Below are 13,367 nucleotides of genomic sequence, written 5' to 3'. Positions count from 1 at the left end.
CATCTCGCATTTGTTTTTCAACGTCCATTGTATATTTATCGTGTGCTATAATTTCCCATTGAAAGCGCATTGGTTGTTTTTACTCCATACCAAGCAGTTTCCTTGTATCCTGTTCTATCTGTGACTCACTCCATACGCCTCCTTCAAATGCTTTCAAGGAAAGCCTTGCTGTTTACAACTACTACTTTTGTTCTTTAATGCACCCTTGTGTTCTTCTTCCAGATCCTCTTTGCGATTTAAAAAAGGTCAGCTTTCGAAACTGGCCGACGTAGCCAAGGTTTTAAGAATATGTGCTTTGTATTTAGTGTAGCCATGAAACCACAATGTGTCACTTAAAACTTGTAGATTGTGAAATGTCATAGAAGTCATACATACATGAGTAAGAAGTACTCGAAGTGCTATTCTTCCATTCTCATAGGGTTATGTAAGATTTCTTGTAAGTTTCTCATAAATAAGTCTTTGTCCCCAAATATGAGGTCAACGTGTTAAAATAAATAAATAAATAATGAATGAAGGACTAACATTATTCACAATTACTACAATTCTCTGTAGAAGAAGAAGAAGAAGATCTTTATTTATATAGCGCCTTTCACAGACATATAGTCACAAAGTGCTTTACATGAGACAATTGAACATTCACTCCATACTCGGTGGTGGAAAGCTACGGTTGTAGCTTCAGTTTCCCCTGGGGGAGACTGTCAGAAGCGCTTTCGCGACTACACACGTCTGCGCCAACGGACCCTCTGACCACCACCATTCACTCACACACATCATTCATCCTGGCCTATTGTGCATGTTTTTAGTGGTAGGGGAAACCGGAGTACCCGGAGGAAACCTACACAGACACGGGGAGAACATGCAAACTCCACACAGAAAGGCCCCGGTTCGATGCCCCTGGTGGGAATCGAACCCGGACCTTATAGCTGTGAAGCGAGAGCACTAACCACTGCGCTACCACTGTATTTCTTACTTTTACAATTTCACGTACTCTCCACAATCAAGTCCTAATTAGAGACTGAACTCTGTGGGGTGGCCATATGTAGTGGAACTTGCTCTTGTGTCCTCATATGCAGGATAAAAGCATCCCACATTCGGTTGTAGTTTTTTAAACCCCTAAGAGCACCTTCTACTGAACATTTTGAGCATATGAATGTATTTGGTTTTTGATATTAGATCAATTATTTTTTAAGTTCTCTTCTTTTTAATGACACCATTGTATTATACGAGTGAACGGTTGTTGAACTAAGCTCAGGTAAAATGTTGATGTTGAAAATATGAGTCGTTTTGAAAATACTAGAGTCTCTTTGATTAAAATACACTTTGTTCCTGTACTGTGCACAGCTTGAACTCTGTTAGACCTGCTGTGCTCATATGAATGTTTAATGACTAATCCTCTCAAACTGCATGTCTTTTGTCTCTCAGCAGCCTCATCGGTCCATTCTGTGGTGTGCTCCAATGAGTCCCTCTTCTACTTCGTCTTCTTCTACCCTTTCCCCATCTTCGGGATCCTCCTCATTGCCCTGCTGCTGTTGCGCTTCAAGTCCCGCAACAACAACAAGAGCCAGGAGGGCAAGAACGGCGCCCCCCTGCTGTGGATAAAAGAGCCGCACCTGAGCTACTCTCCCACCTGCCTGGACCCGCCCGCCCTCAGCCTGCACCCGGGATCAGTGGATTAAAGTCTGTGAGGATTCTGTTCTAGTCCACTTTGAGGTTGTTTTAGACAAAACCAGGAGATAATCTGGACTCCTCTAACCGTCCTTCACTGCAGTGTTCAAATAGGACTCCAGTATGGTGGCTACATATTTTATGTTGACTATGTGTATGAATGGAGTTGAGAGTGCTAGCATGAATGTTATATAGGTCTGAAGGAAAATTTTATCCGCCTTGTTTTTTATGATTTCAGTGAATGTCATAGTTGTATTTTGGGTTTTATTACTGAATATTTGTCTATTTTTCCAAAAAAAGAATTAACTAGTGTTGTGCACGAGTCTCACTGATCCAGGATGGACACTATTGAGAAGAAACTTGACTCACGCACTGAGGGTGCCAAACGTCTTTGCACTGATTCTGGCCTACTGATGTCGGTTGCCATAGTGATGCTCTAAGCCCACAGACTCTGTTGCTGATGAGTTGGTTGGCAGCCCGCATACAGACAAAAGGACACACAAGTGAGTGTCCTGAGCGAGCGCGTCCACCTGCTTTCACAATACATGGCCTTGGCAGTCTCTGACTGTCCTGGAGCCACTGCCTCTGCAGGCACTGGCCTCAGTCAGAGACTGTGCTCCTCTCTATGTGAACAGGACAAACAGACAGAGCACTGAGCAACTCTCCAGACTGAGGGACATGTATTTAGACTGAGGGACATCAGTGCCAACACCTCCTCACTCCAGCCCGGTTAGAGTCAGATTGTAAATATGTCTGCTCACCTTCTGCTGGGGCTTTATGAGCCCTGTGAGCAAAGGGTCATTTTACATTCATTTTAAATCCGTAGAATTGGCTCAACTGTATCACACAGCGGGGGATATAGACTTCTTGCACATTTCTTTATGTTGCCCTTTGTGACCACTCTGTTCTGTCTAAAAGAAGAGAAGATGCATAGAAGTATAACGTTGATCTCTAAGAGCCGCTCTAAAGATTATTTATGTGTAAATGTTTGGTGAAGCGCACTAACTGTACTCTGCACATTGAAATCCTTGGGCAGAGGCAAGTGTTTGATTTGTGTTTATTTTAAAATTTTCTATTTATTATTTTATACTATTTTGCATAGCTTTGTAACTTTTTTGCTTTGAAATTCTCAAAGATATGTGCAGCTTGTGTTGCCAGGCAACTGCACCAAGCAGATTATGTCAATAGCCTGTGTGTTGGCAATGTGGTAGATGTAGAAATGCTAGATCCGTCCTGCGCATTGCAGTCTGTAGCATTTCATACCAGATTGTCCAGTCCAGTGTAAAGACACTGTAAATCTATCTAACTATAGAGAAATGACTGTGGCTTTGTGTGTACTATAGTTAAACAGACAGGTCACTCAAATGGATTCACTTAATGCATTTGCTTGAGTTGTGTTTATTTAGTAAAATGTGATGTAACACTTTGGTAGGATGTTTGATCAAAGCTGGCTCAAAGTGAACTAAAACTAATCATGGATTCTAGCTGAGGGCATCCTCATCTCTCCTGACGCAAGGCAAAGGGGGACACACGCACAGTCAGGAGCTGAGCCTGGACCCTGTCACTGCCACAAACCGGACCCCCTGTCTCAAACTGTATATTGCATGACAATATTGAGGAGGAATTTAATGTTTTGTAAACTCTGAACCCTATGCGCATTGTGTTTGTGTGACAGAGCCCTGAGCCAACAGTTACAGCTGCCCAGCCCTCTTCATTTCCTCCACTGCCAAAAACCAGAGAAGCAGTTTTAATGGCTGTTGTATAGATTGTGTTTGATATTATTGTTCATATTTGTCTTTTTATTCTTTGCTTTTAAGCAGCACTACATTCAATAAATTTATGTCTAAAAACAAACATGTGGGAGGATGATCAGTATCACACAGAACAAGAAGTAGTAAATGCACGGCATGTGTGGACTGAAGGCCGGTGAGTGTGGTCAAACTGTTGGTTATACCGTGACCAAAATGAATCAATGGACAACAATGTAAAGGTAAGTAAACTAAGCATTCCTTTGCAATCTTCAATTCAGCCGTTTGTGCTTTTGTGTTTGCACTTTAAAAAGGTAAGCGCACAAGTTCATCCCATGTAGACAACATACACTATCGCAGTTTCACAAATGGGGGGCTTTAAGTGAGTTATATGCAGGCCTTGTACATTACTTGCCGTTGCATTGAGGAAGAGTGACCTTGGTAAGACAGACAGTATAGAAGCTCTATAGGAACGTCTTCTATATTAACAATTTACTTGACATCTAATTCTCTTGCTTTCATCAGTAAAACGTAAGATTGAGTGATCGATTCCAACCCGTCTTTTTGTGTTCTTAGGCAAGACATCTCATTTTGACTTGGCAAGTTTGGGGTAATTATTTACATTATTTACAACAGCAGACTTAAAATAGGTACAACGTCCTTGGTTTTAAAGAAATGTATGGCTTAGAAAATCTCCATATTTGACTTTTACACTGTATTTTTAAATCTTATCTAATATGCAATACCAACTTCTTGCCCACTATTGTCACCTTTGACCACGTTGCCGAGGTTAACCACTGCAGGCACCAGAGTCGTGAATGGTCAGTCAATGCTGGATTTTGACCTCTTGGAGCATCAACATTTCATCTGATCTTTGTGCTATGCCTTGTTGGCCGCTGCAGCACAAACGTGTACATGCGCTGAGGTTGGTGTGTAGGAAAGCGGGTCAGCATGTCAGGGGATAAATGATGCCCAGTGTGTCTCGGCAAATCACCGTGTGCCATCCATAACTCACTCCCTACTCCTCACTTAAGCCAATGGTATTCTGTGAAGCCAGGCCATTTTTGCACTTCTGTTCTGATGCACAGTAGTAGTGAGCGGAAAATACGTGAAAAATATCATGTGCTGCACTGTAAACTTGTACAAAACGTTTTATGTCAATAAAAAGGGCAACCTGCTTTAAAATATATGTGAAATACAGATGGGTTTTGGGCAATTCGATTTTTGTTGTATTGTTTGAAAAGGAAATTATAGGATATGCGAAGGGTAGGACAGTTTGCCTGATGGTGAGGCCCTTGTTGCATGTGGTCATATTGAATTTGTGGCCATCACTCCCAATTTATTTATTTATTTCTACAATGAAACAACACAAAATTACCAGCTTTGCTTTTTATATTTTGGAACATTTGATTCTTGCACAAACGTACGTCCTTTGTAGAAAGAATGCCATCACTCTTGAGATCCATTTATGCGCGGATAGCTGCAGACGGATGCATTTGATGTTATTGTCAGTCAGCTTCTGTCACTACTTCAGTGATTCTCTCCCACTGAGCATTTCTGCAATGTCCCACTTCTTTCTGTTGCTTGTTTTCTTTTCTTTTTTATAGCTTTAGTGGGAGAAATTAGTTTTGCATAAAAGTAAGCAAGACTCCGTGATTGATCTTATAAAGCGGTGAGGTGTAGGAAGAGCACATTTTTGGGCATGTAGGAGTTGAGTGAGGCAAATGTATAATTATTTATGAAAAGGGTCAAAATCTGTACTGAGATTGTATTATAGAGGTGTATTATGGCAAAACTTCAACCAGCTCAAAGGGATAGAAAATACATCAAATTAGTGCAAATATCAGATTTGAACCAAGATCCAAGCTGCACTCTCAATGTGTCCTTAAATATCTGGGAATTTTTTTTTAGCCAGCACATCTGGGACCCACGAAGAGATATGAAAATGGAGTGCAGTGCATTTAATACGATATGAAAATTCAACTATTTCTAATTTTACAATCATTCTGTGTCCAATTGAACTCCAGCCTCACCTTTCAATGGTTGACCTGCTAGTTCAATCAGCTCTGCCTGGACCATAGTTTTCTCTTTACATGACTCACTACTGATTGTAAGTATAAGGCAATAGAGACCTCTCACTGCAGTTTAAGTACAAGATAGAAGAGAGGGGAGGCTGGAGAACAGATGTACCACTGATGCCAATGAAAATGCGAGTGATGCATCAGCAGCTATACAATCTGTTGGCCAGTGTAAAACCTGCTGTATGCAATAAAATACAACGCACTTAGGGACAGTGGTGAGGCCGTCCCACTTGAGATTTAAAATTTCAAAAGCTTCATTTCAGCAAACAATGCCTTCCTTTTAACATCCATAATACATTAAAAAACGTTCTCACATTTACAAACATGCGCTCACTGGGGTACCCTGACTTCATAATTGATAAGGTCTATAATTGTGTGTGCCCAATGGCAATATCTTAAATGTGGGAAAGTGTTGCTGTATAGCTGTTGTTTATATAGTGCCTCAGTATTTTGTGGGTCTGCCCTTGGGGATTTGTACGGAGATTCATGAGCACATGGGCAGTTTGACAAATATGTTATGGTAAGAAAATAAACAATCCTAAAGGGCTGGCTCAAATATAGCCTTAAATCAATATACAGTAATCAAGAAGATGTGGTTATGCAGTATAATTTGGGCTGCACGGTGGCACAGCGGTTAGCGCTCGTTAGCTAGAAGGTCGCGGGTTCGATACCCAGACTTTCTGTGTGGAGTTTGCATGTTCTCCCCATCTTCTCCGGTTTTCCCTACCAATAAAATCATGTACAATATTGTAATCCTCCAGCCATTAGCTCCACATTTGGAGATGGGCCCCCAGGAGCCGGCCTATACCGCAGCGGCATTGGGGATGGGTCAAATGCAGAGAATGAATTTCTCTTTGGAGATTAATAATAAAATAAAATAAAAAAATAAGTATACCTTAATCTGTCCTGGAAACACTTAACATGTTTGGTGAAAGTCATTAAAGTATTTTGAGTAGATTAACAATAATACACACAGTACTTTGGGTATGATGACACCAAGATCCAGCATTTGGAAACTAAACAGAAATATTCTGTAGCATTTGAAGGAACGAGGCGGAATTCTAACCAGATGATATATGTGCATTAAACTGCTCTGAACTCATGATAGGCCTCAGTCTTATATCAACCGTGGCATAATTATACAGTTCATCAATAGGTTAGGTACAGTAATAACATGAGCTGTTCCGCCTTTAGGCAGAAATATGAATGAAACTATAAAAAGTGCAGCATCCTGGGCACAGAAATCAGCCTCCTATAGGTGTTTACTCTAGTCCAGCCTCAGGCCACAACACTGTGATCTTGGTTTTTCCCAGCAAGTTGTTTTTTATAGTTAATTGGACTGTACCTCCTCAATCGAAGCCCTGGCCCTTTATGTAAAAGTAAAGTTCAGAACAACAGCGAGCTAATCACGATGTGCGTGGGGTTCTCCGGTGGGATGCCAGAGTAATTATGAATGAGCAGAGGCAAAAAGCTCCTTCGCTAATGTGCCCTCAGAGCTAGGGATGAAGAGCAGAAAGATATCATTCTGCCATAATGATCACAGCACAAAAATACGGGGAGGTTGAGTCATGAACGAGAAGAGAGAGAGGAAATTAATAGCAAAAGAATGTGCAAGAAACGAAAAGGAGCATAAAACTACAGTAGTCTCCGGAGAGGAGCAGCTTCATCAAACAGGATCAAGGGCTGAGGTGCCAGAAAAGACAGCACTACTATAGAAGTACTTTTATCCACTGATCCCAATCTCATGAATAAGGTCAAGTAAGGAGCTATCAGATATTGCAGCCGCACTAAGAGAGGAGTCCAAATATGGGTTTTACACCTTTCTCAGAACAAGAGCTGGTCCCGGTGGAGCTGTGGAGAAGTCTTTGGACCTGCTGTTTGGGAGAAATAGGCCAGAACAGTAACTAAAACAGAGACTTTTTCAATGACATTTAGTTTTCTCTGGACGCTACACAGTGACCCAACTGAATTTTCACAGCAAATTGAGCAATTAGTTCGTTTACCAGAGATTAGTAAATAAATCCTGCAGCAATATGGTACATAATACACCAAATTTTAAAGCTATTACACAGGAAATTACATATCTATCCTGCGTTATAAGACTTCTTCTTAAAGTGTCACAAGAGCCTCTGCAATCGCTTGTGTCTAATTCTTAAACTGCCCCTGGACCTGCTGTTTGGAGATGTGCCTTGCTTTCATGGCGGGGCGGTTCCATCCTGAGGTCTGGGGTCTAGACCTTTGCCAAAAAGCTGAGACACTCCCCTGTGGCACTGCTACAAGATCAAACGCACGGCATGAGGCCTGTCCAATTCACTTTCAGTCAAATCGTTTCCAGAGAGAAATCAGTGGAGTGAGCCACAGTTGAAGTAGGACGTGTGCCTGAGCAAAAGGCCAAAGAGAGCGTTAATGACAGAGCTCTGACTATTCTTTTCTTTGTCCTTGCCATCCTCAGCTTATGACTATTCTTACACCATGAATGACAGCACCTGAGCCTGCCCGTTGTCATGGTACCAAAGCAGGACGTGCAGGCTAATGACGCAACTTAGGGGCTACAGGATGGAAATGAGGAAGAGAGGGAGGATGGGAGTTGGCTGAAGAGTCACTGTTGGTAGGTAATGAAGATAGGCAGATGAGTAAACATGGAGATGAGTCTGCATGAAGGTAGAGACGACGGAGGGAGGAAAGACTATGAAGGATGTTGGCTGAGTGGGTCATGGGTTCAAGGACAGAGCCATGTGGAGTCTCTCTGTGTTGAGTTTGCATGTTCTCCCCTGTTTCTGTTTTCAAATTTCCCTATAATGACAATGAAGTATAGCTTCCCTATCTAAAATTAATCCCAGCCTTCTTTGTTTCCCCCCCCAACAGTCCATCAGGTAGGAATGTGGGAAGATAGTCGAAGAATCAAGGGCAGGAAGGTAGACAGGATGGAAGAAGGAGAGTAGGTGGATTGGAAGGTGATAATGAAAATGAAGACTGTAGAACAGGAGTGTCCAACTCGTTTGGGTTGTGGGCCGAAATTCAGCCTCTACAGCGGGTCGCGGGCCGCATATATTGTAAAGGACTGTGACCTAATAAAAAAAACGGGTTACACTTACTGCACTTTATCAGCCTCTGTCACATAAATCTCAAAGAGCTCCATAATGTCATTATTCATTCACACCACACTCGATGGCAGTAAGTTATTGTAGCCACAGCCGCTCTGGGGCAGACTGACCATTTACCACATGGCTGTAATGTGTTGTTTATAATCTGATCTCTTATTATGTCAGTGCCCTCTCCTGGACAAGTGTGGAATGCTTTCCTTTTCTAAATGTAAGCTGCCCCTAGTGGCTGGAGGGAGCATTCTGGTTATTTCTTTAAAAATCCATAACTCCAGGACGACTCAGAAATTCATGCTCTACAAAGGGCCACATTAAATCATCTCGCGGGCCCATGTGGCTCACAGGCCTAGTGTTTGACACATGTGCTGTAGAAGAATAGAAAGTAATAGTAATTGTAGTATAATGGCTGCATCTAGAGCTATCACCAGCATTAAGCATCCTTTCCTTTTTGGTCTCGCTTGTTCCAAAAATCTCATTTAATGTCTAATTAAAATTGTCTGACTGGCAATGCATTCACTGTATGTAGGTGCAGATTACCCTCTCACGCTGGATTATGTTCTCATCTCCACATGGCAACGAGGACATTGACATACAAAACGCCTGTCAGCATCTATTACAGAAGAAAAAGTGTTACGAGGATTCCCTTGTGGTGCACTAAAGCATGAATAACACACAGTTGTATACACACAGAACGTCCACAAGTATAGGATCCATTGAGAAAAATAAAGCTGATCTGATGACATGATTTTCTATTATATGTGGCATATGAATGAAAATACAGATTTCAGACATCAATGTTTCAGTGGTCTGTGAATTGCCCTGCAGACATGTCCTGCATTATTGAGAGAGAGCTGCTTGTAGCTTGAAGCATGCCATGGGTGACTATCACTGACAGGGGAGTCTTTCAACCCACAAGAAGATAAGACGAGGACTCGACATGTTTTAAGTCTGACTCGATAACCCCCAAAAAAACCTTTCCCAGTGGGACACAAAAAAAATTCAATATTATCTTATGAAAGAAGGCTCAGCTCTGTAAAGTGGATTTATTCAAACGTTACCTAAAGGTCAGTGGCTCAGCTGTGATTATGTATCCCACATAGTTTTGCCACTTCATCTTTTATAACCGAGGCAAGAGCTGCAAACACTTCTGTGACATTTGTGTGCAGAAATTATCCTGATGAGTTCTCTGCTGAGATGCACAGTGTTGTTGGTTAGTTTTTTTCTATAGCACATCTTGGAGAGCCCACATCACAACCGCTTAATATATTATGGATTAAAGCGCCAATTCTCATCCAGAAAATAACAAAACGTTACTCTTTCAAATATATATATAGATCTTTTCATCCAAAGTAAGTCTATATTTTTGGGGTAACTTCGCCCCCAGGTGTCCTAAAGAAGTATAACAAGCAAAAAATAATACTAGAAAGTGCCTCTATTAAAATTAGTGTTCTTTGAATAAAGCAGCATAGGCTACAGGGCTACAAAGGATCAAAAAGGGAGAAAAGTAATAGTGTCTACATTAATGCGTTTTCTTTTTTTTTTCTTGGGACTATTTTGGGAAACACACACGGATGGGACTATTTTTAAAGAAGCTTGGATAAAACTGATCATTGTACCACAGGGTTGGGTTTATTTCAACATGATACATAAAGCCAACTTACATCGTAAGTATTTTTTTTAAGGAATGTAACTCTTGTGAAATCAGCATCTGGTTATTTCCAACTAAAATAAATTCTGACTTCAGACATATTGTGGATGGACAGGGTCATTTTGAACCGTAATCACTCAGTCATCTGGACATGGATTGGACACAGCCAGCACAAGAAGCTCAAAAATGTTTCACAGGGAGCTGGGCTTTTCCCACAAATGTCTGTTTTGTCTTGTCCATGGCTACAGTTGTTTACACAGGGACTTTGAAGTGTGCTGAACTCCATGGATCTGGCATTTCAGCGGTCCAAAGAGCGTTTCTGTATGGCTTCAGACACCACAGACCGCAAGTGAGCAATAACTGAGCGAGGGTCTTCACTGCCTATCACAGCACTCCCCGACACTATCATGTTTGCCCCAGCCTGAGAAAGACAAATGAAATAGTCAATAAGACATTATGTCAACGCAGCAGTCGAAACCTTTGAACTTCTCTTACCTCAGCACAACAGTGAATGGAGTCTGGACCAACCCCTCCGTCTACCTCAATGTCCAGGGAGGGAAACTGACTTCTTAACCAGCAAACCTAAATACAAATCACATCATATCACATTGTAGACAAATATAAGACAAGCTCTGAAGGTTTTCAAGCAAACATCTGTGCTTCAATTTCTACACTGGGGCTATTGTAAATGTGAACCGAAAGTATTCTTAATGAGTCATCAGAAGTGTTACTTTAACAGAGAGAGACAGGACAATAGATACGTTTCTTCACTACATGTTTCCAAACTTCCTCTTCCTTGTTGCAGAAGTCTTACTGAGCATGATACTCTCTAAATACAGACAATAACATAAAACAATCTCATACCAGAACTTCTCACACATAACACAATGGACTTTACCTTAGGCATCATGTCTTCCATAAACTTCTGTCCTCCAAATCCCGGTTCCACTGTCATAACTAGAGCCATGTCAATCTGACTGGCCCACGGTTCAAGCTCTTTAACTGTTGTACCAGGTTTAATTGCCAAACCCACCTACAGTAAAAGTATGTTTGTAAAGATAGTACATTTTTAGTATGAATCATGCATGTCATTTCTCACCTTCATGCCACTCTCCCTGATGTCCTTAATGAGGGCTCCAGGGTTAGACGTGGCCTCTAAGTGGAATGTGTACTGGTTGGCTCCTGCTGCAGCCATCGCCTTGACCCACTGCTCTGGTCTGGACACCATCATGTGCATGTCTACATTTGATGCAAACCAGTATGTAACAGCGCTGAGGGTACAAGTAGAAGAGCTAACCAATTTGGGTATGTTCTAGAGCAGTGGTTCTCAAACTGTGGTACATGCACCACTTGTTGTACTAGGGCGTCTTCAAGTGGTACTTTAGTCATAGACGATTCTATTTATGCTTAGTCATAGTAATGCATTAAGTTAAGAGTTAATTTTTCCTGGTAAATACATGGTTTACAGCCATATGAGATATCATTCAGTTTTAATGTAAACCTTATTTAGACTCTGTTTAGCCCTGAAGATGATCTAATCCTGGTGGTACAAGGGAGAGGAAAAAGCTTGAGAACCACTGTTCTGGACTACTGGAGATTCATTGCATTTTCTCTTACCAAAGAAGGGCTCTTGTCCCAAAGACTTCCGTAGGCATTCCACCATGGGATGCCCAAAAGTGATATTAGGCACAAAATGTCTGTAAAATGAAGGAAAACACAGTTATTTCTAAAGGTAGTGGTGAACAATATCAAGTTGCATGTTGCATACTGTGCATTATATGACAATTGCAATATTTTAATATTTTGAAATGATAATATTGAATGCATAATCATTCAGGTACTCTGACTTGATGATTTTCAAGTAGCCAAGATATTTAAATGTATGCAGTAGTGTAACTTATGACAAGCTAGCTTAGCCCAAGCTAGCTTAGCTGGCTTAACTTTTGAGCTCAGAGTTAGCATGCTAATTTGAGTAAAACAAACCCGTCCATGACATCGAGGTGCAGGTAGTCCGCCCCGCACTCCATCATCCTCACACACTCGCTGCCCAGGCAGGACAGGTCACTGCTCAGGATGGACGGGCCGATCTTCGCACTGTAAGCCATGCTGTACCTGCTGAAGTGTCTGCATGCAGCCTGGCAGAGGGCTAAAAGCAACATAATTCAACAACATGACAAGCTGTCGAAGACACAGGAGTGGCTCTGTCAAAAACTTTCACAATAAAAGAAAAGGTACGGGTTTGCATCAAAATGTGGGCTTATTTTTTATATATTACTAAAACTTAAGTGGATCCGCGGTGTCGACTGCAGATTAAAAACAACTGAAGGTGAAGTGACATGAATATAATGGAACATTGTGTAATGCTAACATTTTATTTTTGTAACTTTGCTTTACTGGGCAGTCGTGTTTAGTGCAGCTTTTCTCTAGTCTGAGCGTTGCGGCCCCTTATCAATCTCAACTTTCCACTGGGGCCCCTCATAAAAATAATGTACTTATTTGCAACGTTTTACTGCTTAAAAATGAATATGAAATAACACAAAAGGCAATGATCTTTGGCTAAACCCTGAAATAAATAGCCTATATACATGTTCTTTCAGACTTTATTTGCTTTACCAGTATACCTGCTTGTAAACAGGTTTTGGGGGGCCTTCTTCAGTGTCTTCCAGGGGTCGCGTGCGGGGAACTGAATATTATATCGCAAACCTACTTCCGCTTCAAACACGTAGCATTTTCAATCTTCGACACTAGATGGCAGACTATCTCTTCTTTGCAGAGCGATGGTCTCTGAAGATATGAGGCGTCCGAGAGTCAGCAAAAACACCATCAATAGTCCAACGATTTCAGGTAAATTATCGATGAAGCATTGGCCTGCTTTAAAAAAAAAAAAGAAGTACCACGTGGATTTTGATCTTCTAATCTTGCAATGATCCGTAGAGTTACACAGGATGTGGTTAAATGTTTGCTAAATCTAGGATGAAAGATCTGTAGAATCAGTCTGTCGTGTTTACTTTTGTAGACTTATTTAGTTTGACTATTTCAGACAACTTCAGATATTTACGTGGTGAATACATTTCAGGGAAAACCCACAATAGAGAATAGTGTATGCATGGGTAGAAGTGTTAAA

General features: G+C 41.3%; 2 protein-coding genes across 2 annotated transcripts in view; one reads left to right on the top strand and one right to left on the bottom strand.

Moving 5' to 3' along the window:
• The window catches only part of igsf3 (immunoglobulin superfamily, member 3), a 110,086-nt gene extending 106,567 nt beyond the window's left edge, over positions 1-3,519 (top strand). Inside the window, exon 9 of the mRNA XM_079563566.1 lies at positions 1,423-3,519. Coding sequence (XP_079419692.1) covers positions 1,423-1,676 — 254 coding nt within the window. The 3' untranslated portion in view covers positions 1,677-3,519. The remainder of the gene's footprint in view (positions 1-1,422) is intronic.
• Positions 3,520-10,217: 6,698 nt separating this feature from the next.
• Positions 10,218-12,421, bottom strand: rpe (ribulose-5-phosphate-3-epimerase). Its single transcript, XM_079563257.1, has 6 exons — positions 12,227-12,421; positions 11,861-11,940; positions 11,343-11,482; positions 11,142-11,276; positions 10,739-10,825; positions 10,218-10,664 (listed from the first exon to the last, which is right to left on the bottom strand). The coding sequence occupies exons 1-6, from the start codon at positions 12,400-12,402 to the stop codon at positions 10,542-10,544; spliced, it is 741 nt and encodes a 246-aa protein (XP_079419383.1). The 5' UTR covers positions 12,403-12,421; the 3' UTR covers positions 10,218-10,541.
• Between the last annotated feature and the right edge of the window lie 946 nt (positions 12,422-13,367).

Source organism: Gobius niger (genome assembly GCF_951799975.1).
Source record: "Gobius niger genome assembly, chromosome: 9".
Lineage (NCBI taxonomy): Eukaryota > Metazoa > Chordata > Actinopteri > Gobiiformes > Gobiidae > Gobius > Gobius niger.
This window is presented reverse-complemented; position numbering and strand designations above follow the sequence as displayed.

What these genes read in the sequence shown, in the direction of transcription:
- rpe (XM_079563257.1), bottom strand. Translation starts at nt 12,402, where the DNA reads ATGTTGCTTTTAGCCCTCTGCCAGGCTGCATGCAGACACTTCAGCAGG. An exon ending in CACCTCGATGTCATGGACGG is followed by an intron (nt 11,941 to 12,226) that starts GTTTGTTTTACT and finishes TTCATTTTACAG; the next exon opens with ACATTTTGTGCCTAATATCA. An exon ending in CCATTCACTGTTGTGCTGAG is followed by an intron (nt 10,665 to 10,738) that starts GTAAGAGAAGTT and finishes TGTCTTTCTCAG; the next exon opens with GCTGGGGCAAACATGATAGT.